Source organism: Anomaloglossus baeobatrachus, chromosome 5 (assembly GCF_048569485.1).
Source record: "Anomaloglossus baeobatrachus isolate aAnoBae1 chromosome 5, aAnoBae1.hap1, whole genome shotgun sequence".
Classification (NCBI taxonomy): Eukaryota; Metazoa; Chordata; class Amphibia; order Anura; family Aromobatidae; genus Anomaloglossus; species Anomaloglossus baeobatrachus.
Window position 1 is genome coordinate 311,340,763 of NC_134357.1, and position 26,580 is coordinate 311,367,342.

Consider the following 26,580-nt stretch of genomic DNA (forward strand, 5'->3'; position numbering starts at 1 on the left):
AATATATACCACTACCCACCAACAGAGAAACCCAATCATGACAAGGAGGGCCCCGAATGGCCCACCCATCCTGCCCAAAGCCACGTCCTGACCCCTCTTTCCACTGACAACCACCAGGTGTCCCCTAGCCCAGCACAAACTTCCAATAAGGAGGCAAAGATCCACCAATATAAATAGAAAGACGCAGAATTACTATGTTCCTTACCACAACCCAACACGTATGCTTAAGACAACCGTCCGCGCCAAATCTGCACCACCCATCATTCTATTCCCCCCAAAAAACCCTCATCGACCGTGTCGCCGGGGTTCCACGCCCCGAACAGCCAACTACCCCCCAAAAGGGGGGGGGGCTGACTAGGAGCCGCCATCCACTGCAGCCATAAGGATGTGCCCGTATGCTCCTACCGCATACTGGCACGCAACACCTTCCCTTGCTGAAATTACACGGCGTACTGAAGCCAGACTAAACCGCCATATGACCTAAACAAGCCACCCCAAATGGATCCATATAACCGAACCATGCCGAACCAATTACCCAATTCCTTCCCCCGATACCCTTGCCAAAAACGCAAATGCCCGCAGCCACGTTGCAAATGTACGAGGGGTGAGCCTCCACCGGCGCTCCCCTCCCTCTACTTATCCTTCCTGGAATCACTTGGCTTAACCTAATCCAGGTGAAACTGTTCCAGGGGGAGCAGCGAAACTATTGCTACACGTTCCCCCATTCAAATCTTATCCCTCACATCCTCCAGCAAGTGAGCCCCCCCCCAGCGGGCCTTTGAAGCACCCATAACTCTCACACTTGACCACTGTCAGCCCAATGCACCACCTCATCCCCCTCTTCGCTCCTCACCACTCACTCTGTCACAGCCCTTGCCGCCTCTGCCCGAAAATGCTCCCCTGCCGCCTCATGCGCCCTCACTCTGCCTGCCGCACCTGCGCCTACTAACCACCGATCCCGTCCATGCCGCCGGCGGTGCATGCGCACCCTCCACAACCGTATACACCACTGCAGTAAACCCCATACCTTGTCAAAACACAAACCCACTCGGCGCTGCCGTGTCCGCAGCCGCCCCCCCCCACCAACTGCGCCCCAACCCTGCCGAATCCACGGCCGTCTCACCCGACCGCGACCCGGCGTATCCTGGAATAAAAGTCACGCCATCCAGACGTCTGATTCTTCCGTCGCTGCTTCCTCCTCCTCCTCGCTGGAGCCGACCGCCTCTGGCTCATGTAATGCAGACGCCGCCGAAGCGCTGCCACCACCACGGCCGTCCTCCTGGTACGCCGCGTGGGCACCATCCTCCAAGCTCCATCTTCTGTCCCGCGGCGACAACCCCGGAAACCGTCCCGACCCACGGGCTGCCACCGTGGGCCTCATCTTCTGGCCCGACCCCCCCCTGCTGCCTGCAAGGACAGGGGGTACCTGTGGCCCGACCCGCTGCCAGCAGACTCCCATCCAGAGCCGCCAGCCTCCTGCCCACCTGGGCCCAGAAGGCATCCGTCCGCCGGGTCCTCGCCCCCCTGGGGGAGACCGCCGCTGCCGGGATCTGCACGCCTGCTCTGGGTGACCAGGCGGGGACCGCAGGGTCCCCGCCGTCACCCCCACGTACCGACGCCTCCCGGGCATCCGTCGCACCAGGCTCGCCTGCCCTGGTGCCGGACCCCTTGCTGGCTGCAGCCCCCCGGCCACCCCCCCTCCACCCACGGGGGAAGGGGGGTAACGCTGGCCTCCGTCCTCGCCGGGCGCTCTCCTGGCCAGGAGCCGCCGCATCCAGCCCTCCTGGGCCCCATGAAAGCCTCTGTCCGCTGGGCCCTCCCCCTCCTGGGGGAGACCGCCGCGGCCGGGAGCTGCAACCTGATCTGGGTGACCAAGCAGAAACCGCAGGGCCCCTGCCGTCACCCCCACTCACCGACGCCTCCTGGGCACCCGTCGCCCCAGGCCCGCCTGCCCTGGTGCCGGACCCACCACTGGCTGCAGCTCCGCGGCCCCCCCCCCACCGTCCGCGAGGGGTAAAGCTGGCCTCTGTCACCGCCGGGCGCTCTCCCCGTCCGGGAGCCGCCGCATCCAGCAATCCAGGCCGCGGCTCGGACCGGAAATAGGCCGCAGACAAGCCACGCCCCCCTCCCGGCTGCCGCGGCCCGGACGGAGATTCCTCCCGCGGCCGGAGCAGCAGCTGAGTACTGCCCTGCCCACGTCCTACCGCGGAGGGTCCCCGAAGGGGCTCTCACATCTCCTCCTCGCTCCCCCCGCACACGGCAAGTACCTGAGATATGAGGGAGGGGGGACGCCGCCCGCAGCTGACAGGGGAGCGAGGGGAAAGTGCCAACGGGTTAACCCCCAGCAGCCAAGGCGTGGGACCGCGCTGCCAGGGGCCCGTGCACTGCCATGATGAATCCGCTGGTCCCGGGTAGCAGCCATCCTGTCGCACGTCCGGATCGTTCCATATCCGGAAGTCTGGTGATGTGAGGGGCTGGGGAACCTCCATTATGACGTCCTTGTACAGATCTTTGTGTCCTTCTAAATACTCCCACTCCTCCATGGAGAAATAGAAGGTGACGTCCTGACACCTTATAGGAACCTCTCCAGTCAGATCGTTCCATATCCGGAAGTCAAGAGAGAGAGGGGGTAAGTCAAAGTCCTTTACTTACACCCCTCAACTGTCCCACCTCTTCCTCCAGGGAACTCCTCCTACCCAGCAATCCCTTTTATTCTGCCTTATAAACAAACCATTCCTGTTTCCATTAACCCCATCACTCCTTCCCTTCCCTCTAGTCATGTCGCCCCTCCACCCTATGGGTTCCATGGCTTTCTGATCAGAATTGGGACTAGACTAGTTCAGACACCTGCCCATGGGAAGCTACATAAATGAATAGCCCAGCTCAAAATGGGAGCCTCACCCCTGTTTGTAAAAAGTACAAGAAACTACAGCAAAAGAACTGAGCAGGAGCATAATTTGTTAAGCATGCAAAGTATAGGAACATATTCACACTGTGACCATACAAAATTAGCATATAGCCTGCAATAAGTAAGTAAATAGTGATAATACATGTAAATACCATAGGGTACTTGATAAACACTGTTTTTAAACAAGGAAGGAAAAGGAAAGAATTTAATTTGTATATATTTTTTTTATTTTCTAAAAACCTATTTTTTACTTTATAATTTAACCCACTTAAACGACTTGAACTTGTCATTCTCTGCTTGCTTAGACCATATATTGCAATACCAATGAGTTACAGTATATAGTCAAAATTGTGGTCTCCTACACAAGGTGGGTTTCACAGGCGTGCAAAGATGGTTGTGATGGGGGCCTTTAGTAAGCCCCTGGCTGCTATGATAACCCATCAGTGCCTCACAAACAAGTTGATGGAGTCCGTTCCATTTTAATACCGCTGTCAGAAATTGACAGTGACATCTAATAGGTTAACGGCAGCGATTGGAGCTCAACTCTGGCCATTGCTGTTACAGACAGATGCCAGGTATGTAACATAGACGGTATCTACTGTGTGTGGAGTGAGCTCAGTTCCTGTGTAGTGATGGGCGAATTCGGACTGTAAAATTTGTGATCCGTTCTGGATCCCTAGTATCCGTGCTCCGACTCAGACATGGAGTTCTCAGGGAACTCCGGATTTGTCCACCTGGATAATGAAAAAAAATAAAGGAAAAAGAAACTGCCACCAATCAAAGACGTAGGGACTGCCGATGGGCGGGAAAAGCAGTGAATATATAGGAGGTTAATGAGCAGCCCTGGAAGTAGTGTTACAGCCATTTGGTAGGCACAATAAGTATAACGCTCCTGCTCTAATCCCCCTAGCCTTTTCTACCACCATTCTAAAGCACAATATTCAAGTCCCAATAGACGTATATGAGAATCAGCAGCCGGAAAGAAATTCAGGATGAATTCTAGTCCTGAACCGAGTTTTTTTTTTTTTTAAATCCGATTGGACCCCCCCGGTTCAGAATATCTGCGGATTCCCCATCTCTATTCCTGAGTTCTCTCCACACATGGTAATCCCACCATTGGAGAACAGGTATATTATTTTGCACTAAATAATTAAAAAGGTTGTCCAGCCTTTGTAAAAACTTTACCCTGGGCATTGATGACTGAGTACATCAAAATCATGCTCTTATTTTTCAAAGCTGGTTTGTAATGCCTGCCTGGAACCACAGACTCAGACTGGCTAACACGGACAGGCTAGAGGGAAGCCACTCACCAAGCAGGACCCCTAGCACCCTGAAACCCTTTAACCCATATACAGGAATCTTGAATTACACAGGGCCTCGGTAATCACTACCTGTGGAAGGCTGCAGTCTAGGGGAGAGTAGTTGTTACGGGGGAACCGGCAGATTAGGACCAGGGGGTATATATCCTAATCGCCAGTCGGGCCCACCGTGCTCCAGATGACAAAGGAGCTGCTGGCACCTGAGGATTAGGCGGAGACTATAGAGCTGGATAGCTCTGAGATAACCCAGGAACTCTGGGAACCGGTCACGTGTGTTGGGACACGTCAGACCGGACGACAACCCGATTAGCGTTTTGGTGCACCTAGCGCTACACCAACCACGTGTGCAGGAAACACGTCAGGCCGGGTGGTAACCAGGTTGCGTTGACCGGAAGACCGCCACGAAAGCGCCCTGTCGGCCACGTGTGTAGGACACGTCAGGCCGAGCGGTCCTCCGATTAGCGTTTCTGGCCACCTCTTGACTGGCCACGTGTGTGTAGGACACGTCAGGCCGAATGGGTACACCAGTAGCGTTGACCGGGAAGCCGAAGAAAATAAGGAACACCCTGTTAACTCCACAGGGGTCCTGGAGTACGCTGTCCGTGTGCGTAGGGGGCACAACCGGACAGGTGGCGCAGCAGGTGCGTTATCCGTGTGCGTAGGGGGCACAATCGGACAGGTGGCGCAGCAGGTGCGTTATCCGTGTGCGTAGGGGGCACAATCGGACAGGTGGCGCAGCAGGTGCATTGTCCGTGTGCATAGGGGGCACAATCGGACAGGAAGCACAACAGCCGCAGCCCAGTTAACGCCACTGGGCTGCTATAGCAAGACTGGAACGGCAGGAGGGAAGCACGGCGCCTGACCCTGAGGTGCCGAGCCACGAATCTTGGCGTGACAGGCACCGTTCGCCTAACCCTACCTACCGCTTCCCAACATAGGCTTATGCCGCAATGAGGCTCTAACATGGAGGTGTGCTCTGACTGAGCAAAAGTGAAGACTGCGCACCTCCATGTTGTCTCCAGCCCCTTTTATAACCTGGGTCCGCCCCCAAACCCAGGGTGGAACCACCAAGGTCCAATAGCAGAGTGCCATGTCATCAGTGACGTCACATGCGACCTATCCGGAACCGCCACGTCATTGATGACCTCATGGCAGCCACGCCCCAAACACTTCACCAGTCATCGTCTGACGACCAATACTGAGGTGCCAGATCATAGGGCCGGGCCTCTGCGAGCCAGTCCGGAGTTGCCACGTCATCAGGACACCTGACACCCTCTGCCCTATCAGGGCCTGCCACCTCACGGACATGCTCAGTGAGGTCCTTACCGGACCTAGCCTCTGATGCACTAAGTGCCTGAGCCACAGGCTTAGAAAGCAGACTATCAGTTTGAGCATGCTCAGTAGGCACATCCCAGAACTTAGACACAGCACGAAGTCCAAGTACCTGTGCAAAGAGGCTGTTAGGGTTAATTGTGGGAGCATGCTCAGTAGCCTGAACTGAGGACTTAGTCTCAGACATAACACAAACAGGCTGAGCATGCTCACTAGGCAAAACACTGGGCTTAGACTCTGGCTGGGGTAAATCGGCGCACGAATGCGCACTAGCCGCCTCTCCACACTTAGACGTGGTGGAAGGAACAGCCAACTGGACGACCCGAGGCACGGCCAAGAACGGCAGCCGGCGCCTGGGCGCAACAGGATCCGCAGCAGGCTGCTTGCGGCTATGGCGGCGCCGGTTCGTAACAGTACCCCCCCCTCTAGCGGCCCTCCCACTCGAATGGTCTATAGTCGCCACAGATACCACTGAGCGACGGGCGGAAGATGGAGACATGCAGTGGGAGCTACAAGACTCGCTCCACCGCGTAATCACCCCAGACGACCAGTCGATATGTGGGGAATGCCGCTTCAACCAAGGAATACCCAGCAGAATATCATCTGCACCCTTAGGGAGAACCAGAAATGAAATGGTCTCCCTATGCCCAGATGACATGGCAAGGGTAATGGGCATTGTCCGCTGGTGAATTACCTTGGGCAACAAGGACCCATCCACCACACAGACTCTCACTGGCCTTGGCATTTGCACCAGCGGGATGGCATGCCGCCGGGCAAAAGAGGAGGAGATGAAACTATCCCCAGCACCTGTGTCCACACTTGCCCTTGTGGACCATGTTGACCCCTTAAAGGAAATGGACGCGGGAAACGTCACCCTAATGGATGACGCAGAGTCCAGTCTACCTCCAGCTATGGTCACCAATCGTGGTCGCTTATCCTGACGCTTTGGGCAACGGTTGGCATAATGACCATACTGCCCACAAGCGAAACAGGAAATGCCCTTGCGACTCGAAGACCTAGCAACACCAACCCTAGAGATGTCCATAGGGACAGAGATGTCCTCTAAGGGAGGTGCAGTAGGAGAGACCACTACAGTGGCTGAACGACCCTCTGACCTGCGCTCCAGCTGACGTTCGGAGGTCCGCAGGTCAATGCGTGTAGCCAGAGTCATGAGGCCCTCAAGGGTAGTTGGTACCTCACGCGACGCTAATGCGTCCTTCACGTGCGAGGCTAATCCCCTCCAGAACAGTGGAATGAGAGTCCTCTCTGACCACCCCAGTTCTGCAGCAAGTGTCCGGAAACTCACAGCATATTGACTTGAGGAGGTACGCCCCTGCTCCAAAGTCAGTAGCTGTAGGGCCGAGTCGTGAGTGACCTGAGGCCCCAGGAACACTTGTCGCAAGGACTCCAAAAACTCCTTAGAGTCCTGTACTACGGGCTCATTCCTCTCCCACAATGGTGTAGCCCACTCCAGTGCTCTTTCAGAGAGCAAGGAGATGATAAACTCCACCTTCGACCTCTCTGTAGGAAACCGTACAGCCAACAGCTCTAGATGGACTGAGCACTGGTTCACGAATCCCCTACATGCCTTGCTGTTCCCCGTAAACTTGTTGGGCAGCGAGAGGTGAGGGAGGGTAGGAGTAGGCTTGGTGACGGACACCATTGCAGCCACTTGAGCCACCACATCATCCATATCAGCAGCAAGAGCAGACTTCTCCAGAGACCTCACTCTGGCATCAAGCTGCAGCATGAACTGACGTAGCTGCTCCATCTCCGCCATGCAAGCCAGACCCTGGCGCAGTCTTACTGTTACGGGGGAACCGGCAGATTAGGACCAGGGGGTATATATCCTAATCGCCAGTCGGGGCCCACCGTGCTCCAGATGACAAAGGAGCTGCTGGCACCTGAGGGTTAGGCGGAGACTATAGAGCTGGATAGCTCTGAGATAACCCAGGAACTCTGGGAACCGGTCACGTGTGTTGGGACACGTCAGACCGGACGACAACCCGATTAGCGTTTTGGTGCACCTAGCGCTACACCAACCACGTGTGCAGGAAACACGTCAGGCCGGGTGGTAACCAGGTTGCGTTGACCGGAAGACCGCCACAAAAGCGCCCTGTCGGCCACGTGTGTAGGACACGTCAGGCCGAGCGGTCCTCCGATTAGCGTTTCTGGCCACCTCTTGACTGGCCACGTGTGTGTAGGACACGTCAGGCCGAATGGGTACACCAGTAGCGTTGACCGGGAAGCCGAGGAAAATAAGGAACACCCTGTTAACTCCACAGGGGTCCTGGAGTACGCTGTCCGTGTGCGTAGGGGGCACAACCGGACAGGTGGCGCAGCAGGTGCGTTATCCGTGTGCGTAGGGGGCACAATCGGACAGGTGGCGCAGCAGGTGCGTTATCCGTGTGCGTAGAGGGCACAATCGGACAGGTGGCGCAGCAGGTGCGTTGTCCGTGTGCGTAGGGGGCACAATCAGACAGGTGGCACAGCAGGTGCGTTGTCCGTGTGCGTAGGGGGCACAATCGGACAGGAAGCACAACAGCCGCAGCCCAGTTAACGCCACTGGGCTGCTATAGCAAGACTGGAACGGCAGGAGGGAAGCACGGCGCCTGACCCTGATGTGCCGAGCCACGAATCTTGGCGTGACAGGCACCGTTCGCCTAACCCTACCTACCGCTTCCCAACATAGGCTTATGCCGCAATGAGGCTCTAACATGGAGGTGTGCTCTGACTGAGCAAAAGTGAAGACTGCGCACTTCCATGTTGTCTCCAGCCCCTTTTATAACCTGGGTCCGCCCCCAAACCCAGGGTGGAACCACCAAGGTCCAATAGCAGAGTGCCATGTCATCAGTGACGTCACATGCGACCTATCCGGAACCGCCACGTCATTGATGACCTCATGGCAGCCACGCCCCAAACACTTCACCAGTCATCATCTGACGACCAATACTGAGGTGCCAGATCATAGGGGCGGGCCTCTGCGAGCCAGTCCGGAGTTGCCACGTCATCAGGACACCTGACACCCTCTGCCCTATCAGGGCCTGCCACCTCACGGACATGCTCAGTGAGGTCCTTACCGGACCTAGCCTCTGATGCACTAAGTGCCTGAGCATGCTCAGTAGCCTGAGCCACAGGCTTAGAAAGCAGACTATCAGTTTGAGCATGCTCAGTAGGCACATCCCAGAACTTAGACACAGCACGAAGTCCAAGTACCTGTGCAAAGAGGCTGTTAGGGTTAATTGTGGGAGCATGCTCAGTAGCCTGAACTGAGGACTTAGTCTCAGACATAACACAAACAGGCTGAGCATGCTCACTAGGCAAAACACCGGGCTTAGACTCTGGCTGGGGTAAATCGGCGCACGCATGCGCACTAGCCGCCTCTCCACACTTAGACGTGGTGGAAGGAACAGCCAACTGGACGACCCGAGGCACGGCCAAGAACGGCAGCCGGCGCCTGGGCGCAACAGGAACCGCAGCAGGCTGCTTGCGGCTATGGCGGCGCCGGTTCGTAACAGTAGTAGTCAGGCTGGGTCAAACGAGGAATTGCAGAACAAGGTCAGAATCAGGCAGGTAAGGACGTAATCAGGAAACCAAGCAGAGGTCAAATCCGGAACTGGTGGCGAGGTACAGAAACGGAAAGCAGAAGGGTAGTCAGAAAACAAGCAGAAGTCCAAACACAGGGGGTAACTAAGCAAAACAGAGAGGGAGCCAGGTGACAGGAAAACAGAACTATCTCTGGCAGTAGCCAGCAGACAGGAGGGGGAATTAAAAGGATGTGGTGTCTTTCCATTGGCTGAGGCTGAATGATGGTAGCTTCAGCTGGAAGACACATGCCACCTACAGTCAGCCAGTGGTATTGCAGATCCCATGGAAACTCAGCTTAGTGGATGAGCGGAGCCTGCGTCCACCAGAGTCACTGGCACCGACTCCTCTCCCATCACCAGCACTATCCACGGCGGGAACACAGCGTCGCCTGATGATTGAAGCAGAAGTCGCAGGAGTGGACTCTGGTGGGGAAGTGACATGGTTATGATGTGCCTGGATATGTTGAATAAACAGGAAACATAAGGAAAAACATACAGTGCCTACAAGTAGTATTCAACCCCCTGCAGATTTAGCAGGTTTACACATTCGGAATTGACTTGGCATTGTGACATTTGGACTGTAGATCAGCCTGGAAGTGTGAAATGCACTGCAGCAAAAAAGAATGGTATTTCTTTTTTTTTTTTTTTTAAATTGTTAAAAGTTTATTCAGAGGGTCATTTATTATTCAACCCCTCAAAGCACCAGAATTCTGTTTGGTTCCCCTAAAGTATTAAGAAGTATTTCAGGCACAAAGAACAATGAGCTTCACATGTTTGGATTAATTATCTCTTTTTCCAGCCTTTTCTGACTAATTAAGACCCTCCCCAAACTTGTGAACAGCACTCATACTTGGTCAACATGGGAAAGACAAAGGAGCATTCCAAGGCCATCAGAGACAAGATCGCGGAGGGTCACAAGGCTGGCAAGGGGTACAAAACCCTTTCCAAGGAGTTGGGCCTACCTGTCGCCAGTGTTGGGAGCATCATCCGGAAGTGGAAGGCTTATGAAACTACTGTTAGCCTTCCACGGCCAGGACAGCCTTTGAAAGTTTCCACCCGTGCCGAGGCCAGGCTTATCTGAAGAGTCAAGGCTAACCCAAGGACAACAAGGAAGGAGCTTCGGGAAGATCTCATGGCAGTGGGGACATTGGTTTCAGTCAATACCATAAGTAACATACTCCACCGCAATGGTCTCCGTTCCAGACGAGCCCGTAAGGTACCTTTTACTTTCAAAGCATGTCAAGGCTCGTCTACAGTTTGCTCATGATCACTTGGAGGACTCTGAGACAGACTGGTTCAAGGTTCTCTGGTCTGATGAGACCAAGATCGAGATCTTTGGTGCCAACCACACACGTGACGTTTGGAGACTGGATGGCACTGCATACGACCCCAAGAATACCATCCCTACAGTCAAGCATGGTGGTGGCAGCATCATGCTGTGGGGCTGTTTCTCAGCCAAGGGGTCTGGCCATCTGGTCCGCATCCATGGGAAGATGGATAGAACGGCCTACCTGGAGATTTTGGCCAAGAACCTCCGCTCCTCCATCAAGGATCTTAAGATGGGTCGTCATTTCATCTTCCAACAAGACAATGACCCAAAGCACACAGCCAAGAAAACCAAGGCCTGGTTCAAGAAGGAAAAAATGAAGGTGTTGCAGTGGCCTAGTCAGTCTCCTGACCTTAACCCAATTGAAAACGTGTGGAAGGAGCTCAAGATTAAAGTCCACATGAGACACCCAAAGAACCTAGATAACTTGGAGAAGATCTGCATGGAGGAGTGGGCCAAGATAACTCCAGAGACCTGTGCCGGCCTGATCAGGTCTTATAAAAGACGATTATTAGCTGTAATTGCAAACAAGGGTTATTCCACAAAATATTAAACCTAGGGGTTGAATAATAATTGACTCACACTTTTATGTTGAAAATGTATTAAAATTTAACTGAGCAACATAACTTGTTGGTTTGTAAGATTTATGCATCTGTTAAGAAATCCTGCTCTTGTTTGAAGTTTGCAGGCTCTAACTTATTTGCATCTTATCAAACCTGCTAAATCTGCAGGGGGTTGAAGACTACTTGTAGGCACTGTATGTTATGTTATGTGAAACCACTTCATATGGCCAATGTTTGACCAGACTCTTACCACTTGCAGTCTTTCTTCGATGCAATTCTGGTGATGGGGATGGGGATGGTAGACAGTCTAGGTGAGAGGATGTAGAATTATTTTTCTTCTGATTTTGTTCTTCTGACAGGTCAAGAAATCTTGTAATTGGTAATCCAGCTACAGGTTGTTTGTATCTAGCATACTGAAGAGCATCCATGATCCATCTCATTTCTCTCCAAATTTCATCTGTTTGCTGGAAAACATAAATAATTCCATACTCACTATAGCAGTAGAATGGTGTTATAGCAGCGACTGAAGAAACCATCTAAACTAGGGGCTAAATTTAATGAATGTGAGTTGGAATATTAGGGCTAAAATTACCTGGTATCTTTTTGAAACACTTTGCTGCTGCAGCATTTTAGTCTCCTCTGTTCTTGCTACTAACATGGTTGCCGCTCTTCTCAGTAATTTGTTCTCAGAATGCCTAGTGGCAGGGAAATTAAAGGAGTTTTCCCACAAACAAAGTTCATTTTAAAATGTATTTTAATCAATAGATCTTGGAATAATAATAAGTTCCCCTTTTGGATGTATTTAATTAAAATATTCTTGTGCTGAGTTAATCTTATTAACATGCCCCTGCTATGTACTGTGTAATGGCCGTGTCTATGACTAAGGGCATAGGCAGTGCCAGAAACGCATAAGAGATGACTTTTATATGCCTGTGTATTTAAAGGATTTTCAATAAAGAATGTAGATTTTATGTCAGTAGATGTACCCAAATCTTCCTTTGTTTATATTTTTTTTTTATATGTGTACTGTTGGGCAGCATAGTATAACGGGTCCCGCATACATATGCAAAGTTGAACTAATAGGGCACGTGCCAACGATCAGGTTGTGGCGGGTCCTGATCTGTGGGTCCGCGAGTCTCCTCCACAGGAGAACACAGAAGACCGCAGCTGAGTTTGCCCACAATCAGGGTTTGGGGCGTTGCGGTCTCTTGCTTGTGTTCTTCTTACAAAGGTACACTTGCGACTCCGCAGCAAAGAATTGACATGCTTGTGGTTCGGAAAGCTGCATTGCAGGTCAGTTTTCACTGCAGGCACTACACGCAGAGTGGGCATGGGGGTTCTAGAAATTCCATCCACTATGCTTGTACTGTACAACGCAGTGTTTTGAACACAGCGAAAACACACTACATCACAAACGCTGCAAACACTGATTGTGGGCACGTACCCTTAGGCTGGCTTTGCACGCTGCGACATCACAAGCCGATGCTGCGATGCCGAGCGCGATAGTCCCCGCCTCCGTCGCAGCTGAGATATCCTTTTGATAGCTGCCGTAGCGAACATTATCGATACAGCAGCTTCACATGGACTTACCTGTCCTGGGACGTCGCTCTGGCCGGCGACCCGCCTCCTTATTAAGGGGGCGGGTCATACGGTGTCACTGCAACGTCACACGGCAGGCGGCCAATAGGAGCGGAGGGGCGGAGATGAGCGGGATGTAAACATCCCGTCCACCTTCTCCCTTCCGCATATCCTACGGGAGCCGCGGTGACACCGGTAGGAGATGTTCCTCGCTCCTGCGGCTTCACACACAGCGATGTGTGCTGCTGCAGGAACGAGGAACAACATCGGACCATCGCGTCAGTGTAATTATGGATTACGCCAACGCTAAACCGATGATACGATTACGACGCTTTTGCGCTCGTTAATCATATTATCTAGGCTTTACACATTACGATGTCGCCTGCGATGCCAGATGTGCGTCACTTTCAATATGACCCCACCAACATCGCACCTGCGATGTCGTAGTGTGCAAAGTACCCCTTACTCCATTGTGGTGAGTTCACATCCATTACTTGAACTCAGATACGGATTGACAGGTCTCTTCCATAGTGAGAGACCTATCAATCACCTGTAAAAAAACGTTGTTTGGGTTTGGCATTGGAGTAGTCTCCTCTTCGTCTTCAGAGAAAACAAAATTGGCTGCAATCGTGCAATAAAGCTCTAGTTCATGCTGCCTGTGGTTTGGGCAGCATGCATATAATGATAGGTTTCTTTTACCAGCTTATTCAGTGATTGATAGCCCTCCATCTTTCAATATTCAATGCGTTATACTTGAATTATTATTATTTTTTGTGAATGTGAATAAACAGTATAATAGTTGCAGCAACCTCTACTTTCGTAAATGGGGCATGAACATAAGTGGCTTAAGGGCAAGTAACTGTATATTTGCATGTATACAAAAAGTTATTCACGTGGTCCTTCTTATGTAGTAGGACATAGCCTTATGTGAATAATGATGATATGGACTGCAAAAATGTGGTTTTATGCTAAAATTGTATTCTCTAAAATGTAGAAGCAGCGAACAATGTGGGTTATGTGCTTTGGAATTGAATATTATCTATTTCGGACACAATTTGTATATAAACAGGCTGAGAATGTGCTCTGCTGGTATGTCTGATCTTTGATTTTCAGAACTATACCGTATTTACCTAGCCTTTCCCTGCTCTCTGTAATGTGCGGTTTGTGGAATGACTGTTGTACAGTTTTAATGTATGATCACACACATGTTCCTGTGGTTTGTGGTCAGTGCTGAAGATCACTGTGGTCTGCATAGATGATTTATTCCTTACAAGGTATGGTACAGCTGCTTTTTATTAGCATGGAACCTGGAGAAATCTTACAATCAACTAAGAGATATTCTGTGCCTGTGTGCGGCCCGAGATAAGCGGATAAATCAGAATATCTTCTGTCTATGCATGACAAAAGTCAATATGTATCAGGCAGAATGCAAAACGAACGCTGTTGTGTATTTTAAAAAATTGGTAGTTTTCTATATTGTCTTCAAAGATAAAGATAAAGAACCTTTCATGTGGATAAAATTGCTATTGTTGAATGCCAGTGTAGACCTGGCACAGAAATAGTTTTTCTGTTGTAAGCATGCCAGCTTTCATGAAGCTAGTATTTCAGTAACTATCATTTGAGGTACAATACCATATTTAAAATAGATTTTTATTAAAAGGAATCTGTTCGTGCGATCATTCCTCCTAAGCCATCTATATGGTGATGTATGTCCTAGGAAGCTGAAAAAAATGATATCTTGATATCTGCGATCCGATGTCTTATTCCAGGGAAATCCACATTTTTGAACTAGTTAAATGAGCTGTTGGAATCTATTTGCTGGACACTGATCACCCTAAAAATCTGCCTAAAGACCTTATTTTACATGAAAGTGGGCATTACCAGTGTGACACACCTAGATCAGGAGAGTAGATGTCAGTCATTACATGTCTCATATTGGTAACGCCCCCCTTTTATTTAAAGGGAACCTGACAGGTCGAAAAAGCGTCAAAATCTACAAGCAGGAGCATGTGTGAGCAGTAACCCCTTCCTACCCATCCTTGTGTTGTAATAATGTGTAATATGAAAGTAGTAAAATACGTCTTATTACTTACATGTTCCCTATGTAAATGAGCAGGGGCTGTAGACCCTTGGGCGTCGCATCGCCCTATAGGCGTTTGCATGCTTACCATGGTATCATGCCCCTGTGGGCGTGATACCATGGATTTACATGAGCGACGTCACTGTCAGCTCCTTCAGAAACCCATGCATGCGCACTTACCATTCTCACTGCCTTCTCATCCTGGTGTTTACTTGCCGGGTTCAGACGCGCACTGCGCATGACAGGAGCTGCAGAATTCTTCTGAGCATGCACAGTGCACGTCTGAAGCTGACAAGCAAACACCAGGATGAGAAGGTGGCGAGAATCGTAAGCATGCAAGGCCGGGATTCTGAAGGAGCAGACGTGACGTCACTCATGAAAATCCATGGTATCACTCCCACAGGGCGATGGGACGCCCATGGAGCTAGAGCCCCTGATCATTTAGATTGGGAACACGTAAGTAATAAAACGTATTTTATTACTTTCATATTACACATTATTACAACACAGGGATGGGTAAGAAGGGGTTAGCAGCTCAAACATGCTCCTGCTTGTAGGTTATAACACTTTTTTGACCTGGCAGGTTCCCTTTAAAATAACCTCTGGAGACAGATTTTCAAGGAGATCTCTGTACATCCCATTTTCATATTTTAAAATGTGCATTTCTGTGGAATAAGACATCACAGATATCTAAGTTATTATTATATTCAGCTTCCTGTCTCTAGCGTTTTGCCTTGTTTTCTTTTTTTTTCATTCACTTTAATGGGTAGAAAACATTGAAAAAATGCTAAAAGAATTGACATCTTGCAGATGTGAAAAATCTCTTTGAGTTAATATACTCAAGGACAAAAATGCCGCATGTGCATGAGATTTTAGAGATGTCATTCAATTTTCTGGTACTGTATAGTGCAGCGTTTTAAACACACCAAATATGCTGCACAAAATATGCAGCAAAATTGCGCAACCTGTGGACATACCCTAAGGTAACTGATCTTTGCTGCAATCTTTGGAGAAATGCATTAATAACTATAATATTTTTCGTCTATAGTTCTACCCATATTGTATCCCAGACTATTTCCCTGTAACTCAGTCTAAACCTCTGTACTCCCATCTCTGGTGCTATTATTTTCGTATTCTATAGGCAGTGTATGGCAGAAGTATTAGAGGAGTTTAGGTTAAAGGGAACCTGTCACCAGATTTGTCCCCTATAAGCTGTGGCGACCACCTATATAGGGTGAGCCCTTATATACAGCATTATAGAATACTGTATATAAGAGCCCAGGCCATGCTGTATAACATAAAAACCAATCTTATATACTCAACTAGGAGGGGGTCCGGTCTGATGCGTGTCACTGCTCCCCGGTCCAGTGCTTCCTCTCTGCGGTGATCACCGTTCTCCTTCTTCGCAGGCCCTTGTGCATGACGCATCCTACGTCATTCACATTGGCCGGAATTGAGGTCCTGCAAAGGTACACTTTGTTCTGCCCTGTTCAAGGCAGCATTGTAGTACACATGCGCGGGTGGTCTTTAACCTTTCCCCACGCCTGTGCACTGCAGTACTTTGATCTGCCCTCAGCAGGGCAGATCAAAGTGCACCTGTGGAGGACGACAATGTCGTCTTGCACGGATGACGTGGATACTGGGCTAGGTAGGAGTATGGATATTGCATCAGACAGGAGGCACTGGACCGGAGAGCACCGACACCCATCGGACCGGACTGCCCCTTAGGTGAGTATTATAAAAGTGCCTGGGGTCTTATATACAGCATTCTGGAATGCTGTATATAAGAGCTCAGCAGTGGTGGCCATAGCTTATAGTGATTTTATGGGATATACCAACACTAAGTAGAAAAGTATTTGAGAAGTGTAAAGAAAATGGCATAGATAGCATGTGAAAGATGGTGCTCTGGTTCCATAAAACTAAACTAGAGCTTTCTGGGCTAAATGTATCATACTATGTGTGGTGAAAATCTAACATTGCACATCACCCTGAACCCGCCATCCCCACCATCAAACATGGTGGTGGAAGCATCATGCAGTGGAGTCTGTTTTCTTCAGCAGGGCCAGGGAAGCTGGTCAAAGTTGATGGGAAGATTGATACAGCTAAATACAGGGCAGTCCTGGAGGAAAACCTGTTAGAGGCTTCAAAAGACTTTAGACTGGGACGTAGGTTCACCTTCCAGCAGGATGGAGAGCAATGACCCTAAAGATACTGCCAGAGCTACATTGGAAATGATTTCATTGAAATCATATTCATCTGTTTGAACGTTCAAACCTAACGTCTATGAGAATCTGTGGCAAAACTTGAAAATTAATGATTACAGTGGCCTCCATCCAATCTCACTGCGATAGAGCTATTTTACAAAGATGAATGGACAATAATGTCCTCCTTTTGTGCAAAGCTGGTAAAGATAGACTCCAAAAGACTTGCAGCAGCAATTGCAGCGAGACGTGGTCCTACAAAAGTGTTGACTCAGGGAGCTGAATACAAATGCACACCACAATTTTTAGGTTTAGACTTTTAAAATATTTAGAAAACCTTGTATTGTTTCCTTTAAACTTTACTAATGCTTGCTACTTAGTGTTCGTACATCACAGAAAATCCCAATAAGATACATTTACATATGTGAGTGCAATATTAAAAAGTTCATGTTTTCAAGGCACTTTAGATATGAGAAAAGTTGCCCGGTCCTGTGCCCTAGACCCCTTTTGTAATGGGAGTATTTACAGGGGAGATAAGAGTTTTTGTCATGTGACGCCACCTGCGGGTTGCGGTTAAGTATGGAGAACTACTGCTGATGAATGTGGGTACTCCCAGGGCTAGTGGTGATTGCAGCAATGGTGTTAGGCCCTCCGCAGATAGGGCCGTGCCTGGGAGATGTAACGGGGATAATAACAGAGACCACACCGGGTTGTCTTTATCAGTCTCTTCTCACTGTGGACCCAGCGGTTGCTGGTTCATGTCCCTTGGAGTGTCAGTGCCAGTGTAGTGACCCAGGTTGCTCTGTCCCCGGCACTCTCTGTTGGGTCTCCATTGTGTGGAGCGTTTGGGGGCCCCGACTGTCCCTTTTGGGGTACAGTCTCCTTCGTACGGCAGGCAGTGCGGACCCTGTGGGGAGGTAAGTGTCTGAACCCCGATCCTAGTTTACTGCCGATGCCCCCGGATTATTTGGTTTGGTGAAGTCCGTGAAGGTGTCCTCACTGGGCAGGTATTTATCAAACCGTTTGAAACTGATGCTTGACCTAGGGCCCTATGCCCCATGCGTGCTCTGGTCCCAGCGGTATCTCCGGTACCCGTCCTGGCGACCTCTCTCCTGTGCCCCAGGGTCACCATTACACGGACCAGGCTCAGGCACGTCTGCACACCTCTTCTGTGTGCTACACTCTGCTCGACCAACTACCGACTCACTGCTGACCCCTCCCACCAAGCTGGCTATACCCAGGGATTCGTACCCATGGTGACCATCCCCTTACATGGTTAACCCTCTATACCCAGTGTGGAGTGGAGAACTAGGATTTTGGTTGTGTTTTGGTGGTATTTGCACTGGTACCCCAGGTCCCAGGGGGTAGGTTCTGCATCCCCAGGAGGATGTGTGCTGCCCCAGCAGCGGTCGAAGCGCTCGGATCTGGGGGAGTGATTACTCATGGCTCGAGAGTCTCCAGATCTGGGAGCTTGGGGGCCACTTTCAAATGTAATGGGGGGATTATTTACAGCGGGATAGACACAGTTTGTGATGCCACCCGTGGTGTGCGGTAACGGGGATTACCACCGCTGCCGATGGGAATGCACAGGGCGAAATGGAAGGGGGGCAGCCAGAAGACGTTTCCCTCCACAGGTAGGGAAGGCCCCGGGATTCTGGATGAAGGGGCACAGGGGGAGGGCAGGCTCGTTGGGGATGACCAACTAATTAATCAAACAGCGTCGGTGATGAAAAGCAGACTCTGACAACAAGGTAAACCAAGTCTCTGAGTGCCTCTGGCCTCTTGGGGGAGCCCGTCCGGGTATCCGTCCCCTACAGTACTGCCTGATGGTCCAGAGCCTGCCTCCGTGCATGATTTTAGAAGTGTCCAAGTAGCCCGTAGGCATAAAGCTCTCTGGGCCCCACTCCCTACTTTTGGTAATTGAGCTGTGCTCTTAAGGGCTCACGCTTGGGATTTCTGTGGGCTACTTGGGTTGGAAAGCCCTATCCCCCTCGTTGCGCTAGTTTCCCGGATCTCTGAGCTTCGTGGGGACAGTCCATAAAGTCACTATCCTCTGCACGTTAATTGCCGGGTTGCTTGAAGCTACTCCCGACCTAGGGTCCAGTACTCCGTAGTGCTTTTGATCGCAGACTGGCTAATGAACTCGAGCTGCTGACTGTCCTCCAAGACTAAGTCCAGGCACCCAGTCCCAATATCCCGCGACCGGGTCTCCGACTCCTCAGGGCCCAGACCACCGTCTGCAACCCAACCTTTGGCTCAGCTTCCCTGGGACCTCCGACTCCCAGTTCTCTCTCCCTTGGAGAGCTTCTCCTACACTTCCTCTCCCTTTGCTCCCCTGGAGCCAACTCTCGACCTCCTCTCACTTTGCTCCCCTGGAGCCGGCCACTCTAACCTCTCCCATCAGTCTGCCTGACCCCTAGGTGGGCGGCTCTATTCCATCTCAGCAGCCAACTGGTCTGTCTGACAGGGTGTGGTGTGAAGTGTGGTTGGGATTTTGGATGCTGATGGAGGCAGTACTATAGGTTAGGAACCCAGAACCAAGAGGGGTTGAGTCCTGCACTAAGGATAAAGAGCGTGCAGTACCCTGTGACGCCCTAACTAGTCCAGGGGCATCACAGATGCCGTTCCCTGTAGTGACCTGAGGGTTTCAGGGGCGTTACAATGGGAAGAATTTTTTGTTGCATCAAAAGTAAAGAAAGCGTATTCTGGAGATATTTTTGAAGTTCAAATGATTAGAAATAGGCAGGGAAGGAAATAGCTAAAGGACATCTTTTATACATATGTATACTGCTCATACTGCTGTTGCGGGTGGGGGCCGCTGTTGCTTCTCTGGGCCTGCTCGGATCTGGGTTCGCTGCTGCGGCTCGAGTGGTGACCGGACCCGGGCTCGCACAGCCGTCCATCCTCACAACCGTCGGAAAGGGGAATATTTACAGGGAGTTTGTTGTGTCGGTGACGCCACCTGTGGGTTGCGGTGAGGGATGGTGACACCGCCGCTGCCTGGTCATGGGGAGCCCGGGGATGGTGTAGTGGGGCAGCAAGATGGGATCCCCTCCACGGGTAGGGGAGGCGTAGTCCAGGGGCCCGTGGTCAGTACACGGGAGAAATGGCTGCTGGAGGTGGTGTGCCGGGTTGGACCGGGGGTCAATGGTGTACTCACAGTTCAGTAATCTCACACAAGTCCAATGGTAAACCAAGTTGCCAGTGACCGGCTGCCGTTGGAGGGTGTATTCGGGTCCCACACCCGGGTTAGTAAACAGGTGTCCCTTCCTCCTGCACTCTGCGTTTGTCTCTTCTGTCGGACGACTTTGCATGGAACGGAGAAGTCCACTCAAGGTACTGTGTATGTTTGCGAGCTGTGGCCCGCGAAATCTGACCCTTGGGATTTCTGTGAGTTCTGACGGACACCCTATGCCCCGTGTTGGGCTTCCATTTCGCTCTCTGGGCTTCTGGAGAACAAGGCCTGAAACCTCGTCCTCTGCTGGTTGATTAACAAGGGGCATGCCACCTTCCTCGTCCAAGGGTCCAGGCACCCCATCTGTGCATGGCCTCCGGACCGGATTCCTGCTGTCAGCACCGGCAGGCTACGACCCTGCCCTGGTCCACTTAAGGTCTCCCGCGACTGGATCTCTGTTGCCTGTGGCCGTGTTCACTGTCTGCCACCTAGCCGGGTAGTCCAAGGGCTTTACTTCCACTCCTCTACACACTCTCTACTCAACTCCAGCTCAGCTTAAACTGTCGTGTTCCTGCCTCTGACACCTCAGGACCCCTAGGTGGGCGTTCTCATCTGCCTGATCCCGCCCACTGGTGTGTCCTTATTATCATGAGGGGGTGGCTAGGCTTTAATGGCTGTGTGTTGTACCTGGGTGTGGGTTTTTGGTGGTAAAAAGGAGGGTGGACATTTTTGTGACTACCTGGTTTTGCCAGGATTAGAAGAAGATTCCATAAAACCATACTCAAACAATTCCCCTGGGTTCTGTACCCACAGAAATCCCTCGGGTGGCACAAACTCATAAACATAATGATTTAAGACAAAGATACTGAGTTTTTAAAGTGCAAGTGTACATTTTTTATTTCACAGTGGGTGACAATTTCAATAAAACTTTTTTCTAAAAGTCAAAAACGCCAGGACTGGACAAAAACAGTATATAATAGTATATGTATAAGACAAAGTCTCCCGAGATTCACAAGGCACATGTATAAATTAATGGTACATGATCACAGTATCTGGGAGCAGACTAACAGGACAAACCTACAGGTTATTATGACTAATTTAGTGCAGATGACACATAAGCACATATGCATTAAAGGACAGTCAAAGATACATTTTTAGCCAAAGTAAGTAAAATTATTGGTCCAAGATGCAAAGAGTCCTGAAGGATCCACTACATGGAGTGGTTTACACTCCACAGGATTGTATTTGTTGCGTGCCTAATAGCAAGCCCCAAGGAGACCCGTAAGATAGAAGATACATGAGACAATCCAGGCGTTTGGGAAGGCCCCCATTACGCCCTACGTACGTTTCAATTCTTTAGTTTGTGTAGAATCTTCATCAGGGGTCAAGGTGCCGTAGTGAGGGGTCCTCAATACGCCGGGTTTAAATAGCACCGCTCAATAATGATGAACCCGGAAATCACGTAAGCGGCGCATGCGCGGATCGCTCCAGGTGATCTCGCGCGATTCACCGCCGTCAGGCCATCTCGCGCATGCGCGGGAGCAGGGACGCGTCACCATAGCTCCCGCGCATGCGCACGGCGCCTCAGACGGCGGCTACCATCGCGCCGACCAGCCGGGATCAACGCACGCGCACACGTGAGTCGGGCCATCCACGTAATATGTATCAGTATGTTACAAAAAAGTGATTTTCATATGAATTTCACAGCGGTGGTCCAAATCTTCAATGTTAATATTGTAGAGATGCAAAATTGCCTAAAGAGGAACAATCAGAAAAATATATACCCGGCATTAATGATGGAGCCACATTTAAAATAGTGATATTAAAAGTAACACTAAAATTAACAGTGAAGCAGAGGTAGTCAAGCAACGGTACAGATACAGAGAGGGGTGGTTCAAAGAAACGGGACATAACTAATGGACTCATTAAGTCCCTTAGGGACCAAAGTGTCCAATGTAAGGATCCATTTGGCCTCACATTGTGCCAAGCGCCTTTTCAGATCACCACCCCTGATCCCTCCCTCTATCACATCGATGCCCCTAATTTTTAATTTAGAGGGGTCACAGGAGTGGTGGATCTTGAAATGCCTTGGCAAGGTTTTCAGGAGGGTCATGTCGGTCACTGCTTCGGCCGCAACAATGTCCCTAACATGCTCTCTGACTCTAATGCGGAGCTCACGTGAAGTGAGCCCCACATATGTCAGAGAGCAGGTACATGTGGCAAAGTACACAACATGTGTAGTGTCACATGTAATGTATGATTTAATATTATAATTCCTTTTGCCATCAGATGAATAAAATGTTGTACTTCGTAGGACATTGTTGCAGGCCAAGCAATGGCCACAGGGGAAACATCCCTGTAAAGGACCTCGTGAGCCAAATATATATGTCCTTGGGGGGACATAATGGCTTTTCACTAGGAGGTCTTTCAAATTCCTAGCTCTCCTGGAAGTCATGGATGGAAATTGTGGTAGTTGTTCAGCCAAAATTGGATCAGTTAACAAAACTGACCAATGTTGTTTCATTATGTTCCGCATCCTCTCCCACTCCTCATTGTAAGTGCCAATGAACCTAATCACCGGGTCAAAGGTTTCCCGTCGTTTGGGAGCATAGCTAAGTAGTTGGGTCCTAGGTGTTTTTTTAGCCCTATTGTAGCCAGATTTTATACACCTCTTGCTGTAACCCCTATCCAGAAAACGGCCCCTGAGATCGAACGATTGTGCTTCAAAATTGGTGTTTGAGGAGCAGATCCGCTTCATCCTTAAGAACTGAGGAGTGGGAGAGGATGCGGAACATAATGAAACAACATTGGTCAGTTTTGTTAACTGATCCAATTTTGGCTGAACAACTACCACAATTTCCATCCATGACTTCCAGGAGAGCTAGGAATTTGAAAGACCTCCTAGTGAAAAGCCATTATGTCCCCCCAAGGACATATATATTTGGCTCACGAGGTCCTTTACAGGGATGTTTCCCCTGTGGCCATTGCTTGGCCTGCAACAATGTCCTACGAAGTACAACATTTTATTCATCTGATGGCAAAAGGAATTATAATATTAAATCATACATTACATGTGACACTACACATGTTGTGTACTTTGCCACATGTACCTGCTCTCTGACATATGTGGGGCTCACTTCACGTGAGCTCCGCATTAGAGTCAGAGAGCATGTTAGGGACATTGTTGCGGCCGAAGCAGTGACCGACATGACCCTCCTGAAAACCTTGCCAAGGCATTTCAAGATCCACCACTCCTGTGACCCCTCTAAATTAAAAATTAGGGGCATCGATGTGATAGAGGGAGGGATCAGGGGTGGTGATCTGAAAAGGCGCTTGGCACAATGTGAGGCCAAATGGATCCTTACATTGGACACTTTGGTCCCTAAGGGACTTAATGAGTCCATTAGTTATGTCCCGTTTCTTTGAACCACCCCTCTCTGTATCTGTACCGTTGCTTGACTACCTCTGCTTCACTGTTAATTTTAGTGTTACTTTTAATATCACTATTTTAAATGTGGCTCCATCATTAATGCCGGGTATATATTTTTCTGATTGTTCCTCTTTAGGCAATTTTGCATCTCTACAATATTAACATTGAAGATTTGGACCACCGCTGTGAAATTCATATGAAAATCACTTTTTTGTAACATACTGATACATATTACGTGGATGGCCCGACTCACGTGTGCGCGTGCGTTGATCCCGGCTGGTCGGCGCGATGGTAGCCGCCGTCTGAGGCGCCGTGCGCATGCGCGGGAGCTATGGTGACGCGTCCCTGCTCCCGCGCATGCGCGAGATGGCCTGACGGCGGTGAATCGCGCGAGATCACCTGGAGCGATCCGCGCATGCGCCGCTTACGTGATTTCCGGGTTCATCATTATTGAGCGGTGCTATTTAAACCCGGCGGATTGAGGACCCCTCACTACGGCACCTTGACCCCTGATGAAGATTCTACACAAACTAAAGAATTGAAACGTACGTAGGGCGTAATGGGGGCCTTCCCAAACGCCTGGATTGTCTCATGTATCTTCTATCTTACGGGTCTCCTTGGGGCTTGCTATTAGGCACGCAACAAATACAATCCTGTGGAGTGTAAACCACTCCATGTAGTGGATCCTTCAGGACTCTTTGCATCTTGGACCAATAATTTTACTTACTTTGGCTAAAAATGTATCTTTGACTGTCCTTTAATGCATATGTGCTTATGTGTCATCTGCACTAAATTAGTCATAATAACCTGTAGGTTTGTCCTGTTAGTCTGCTCCCAGATACTGTGATCATGTACCATTAATTTATACATGTGCCTTGTGAATCTCGGGAGACTTTGTCTTATACATATACTATTATATACTGTTTTTGTCCAGTCCTGGCGTTTTTGACTTTTAGAAAAAAGTTTTATTGAAATTGTCACCCACTGTGAAATAAAAAATGTACACTTGCACTTTAAAAACTCAGTATCTTTGTCTTAAATCATTCTGGTTTTGCCAGGGCATCACACTGCCATATTAAAACCTTCAGTACATTTGCTACATTGCTTGAGTAAAACCAACTTTCCAGTTGCACTAATTAATGTCTGAATATTGAAGCCATTGTTTGGTTGTACTTGATAGTACTGGATGATGAGAAAGCCAGATCTGTATATTTTTTACTCATTTTTGTTATTGAATAAAGGTGATAGAAATACTTTGGATATTTATATAGGAATAAACACTATGGCCCCCATTCATCAAGACCAGTGTTGTTCACATTTTCAATGAGGGAGTGTGCTGGAGTCAGACGATGCTGACTCATTAGGAGGTGAATGTCTGAAAAGTGGAATGTGCCCCTTTGTGCCTTATGACAAATTTTGCTTCCGTTAGTGACTGGAGTAAAATTTCTGGAGTAAGGTATGCCACAATTCATTGTGAATGGGATGACCTGTGGTGTCATGCCCCATTTCGCCTCATTCTTACCCTAGCTTCACCTATTTTGTTGTGAAAACACCAAAATTAGAAGAATTTTTGTGCAACTCTGGTGTAAACCCTCTGATGAACAAAGGCCTATATGGACAAAGAATGGTCATTCTAAAGAACTCATTGAATTCCAGTGTGGTCCTGTATTAAAAGGCCATCATTGGGACAGGTCAGTTCATTACATTTCTTTTCTTTTCTGGTACTCTGGAGCAGTAGGAATGTATTCAAGCAACCTGATGGATGTGTCTAGGTCTTACAAATTCCAGGAGAACATTACCTGTGTAACTGCATTGTGCCATGAGAAATAATGCTATGGGCTGTTTTTCAGTGATTGGCCTGGGTCCTTTAGTTCCAGTGAAGGTAAATCTTTATATTTTAGTGTCGGTTGTGCATCACGGGCAAATCGCTGCCCGTGGCGCACAACATCGCTAGTCCCCGTCACATGTACTTACCTGCCTAGCGACGTCGCTGTGGTCGGTGAACCACCTCCTTTCTAAGGGGGAGGTTCATTTGGCGTCACAGCGGCGTCACTAAGCGACCGCCCAATAGAAGCGGAGGGGCGGAGATGAGCGGCCAGAACAGCCCACCCACCTCCTTCCTTCCTCATTGCCGGCGGCCGCAGGTATGGTGATGTTCCTCGTTCCTGCGGTGTCACATATGGCGATGTGTGCTGCCACAGGAACGACGAACAACCTGCGTCCTGCAACAGCAACGATAATTGGGATTAGAACGACGTGTCAACGATCAACGATTAGGTGAGAAATTTTGATCGTTAACAGTCTTTGGTGCGTTTCACATGCAATGACGTCGATAATGAGGCTGGATGTGCGTCACAAATTTCGTGACTCCCAACGACATCCCATTAGTGATGTCGTTGCGTGTAAAGCCCGCTTAAGCCCTAGTGCCCAAAGTAATGCCCATAAAGTCATGGTTGGGTGACTTTGGTGCTGAAGAACATGACTGTCCAACACAGAGCCCTGACCTCAACTCCATCCAACACCTTTTAGTTGAAGTAGAACAGAAACTGAGTCAGGCCCTCTTGACCAACATCAGTGTCGGATCTCACAAATGCTCGTCTGCATAAATAAGCAAAAATTCCTAGTGACATTAGGAGTATAGTGTACTGTATGGGTGTCTTAATAATTTTGTTGATATAGTGTACAATAGGTGGGATGTAACAATATAAGCATTTTATTGTTCACATTTATATATTTTTTTCAATAATGCCAATTAATAATGGTTCACTAAAAAGGTGGGAACCTACAAGACATTGTATTCTTGGGTCCTTGTGTTACTTTTTTGGTTATGTCATTACTTTTAGTCTTGCCACAATAATAATAATAATAATTATTATTCTTATAATCCTCATTATCATCATCATAACTGTTAATATAATTTCTTAATTTATTTAAGGCAATTTAATGAATATCAACAAGAATCCTTTCTGTGCACTCTCTGTAGCCAAGGAAAATAATGTGGGCTCACTGTCTACATTTATACAAAAATAGATATACAAATACGGGTATACATTAAAATACTGTTAGCCCTGTGTTCTTTT

The 26,580-nt window shown here is 49.3% G+C and overlaps 1 protein-coding gene across 1 annotated transcript in view; it reads right to left on the reverse strand.

Annotated features, from left to right (window-relative positions):
* The window catches only part of ANKFN1 (ankyrin repeat and fibronectin type III domain containing 1), a 985,620-nt gene that overhangs the window by 95,471 nt on the left and 863,569 nt on the right, over positions 1-26,580 (reverse strand). The window contains exon 18 of the mRNA XM_075347517.1: positions 11,287-11,500. Coding sequence (XP_075203632.1) covers positions 11,287-11,500 — 214 coding nt within the window. The remainder of the gene's footprint in view (positions 1-11,286; positions 11,501-26,580) is intronic.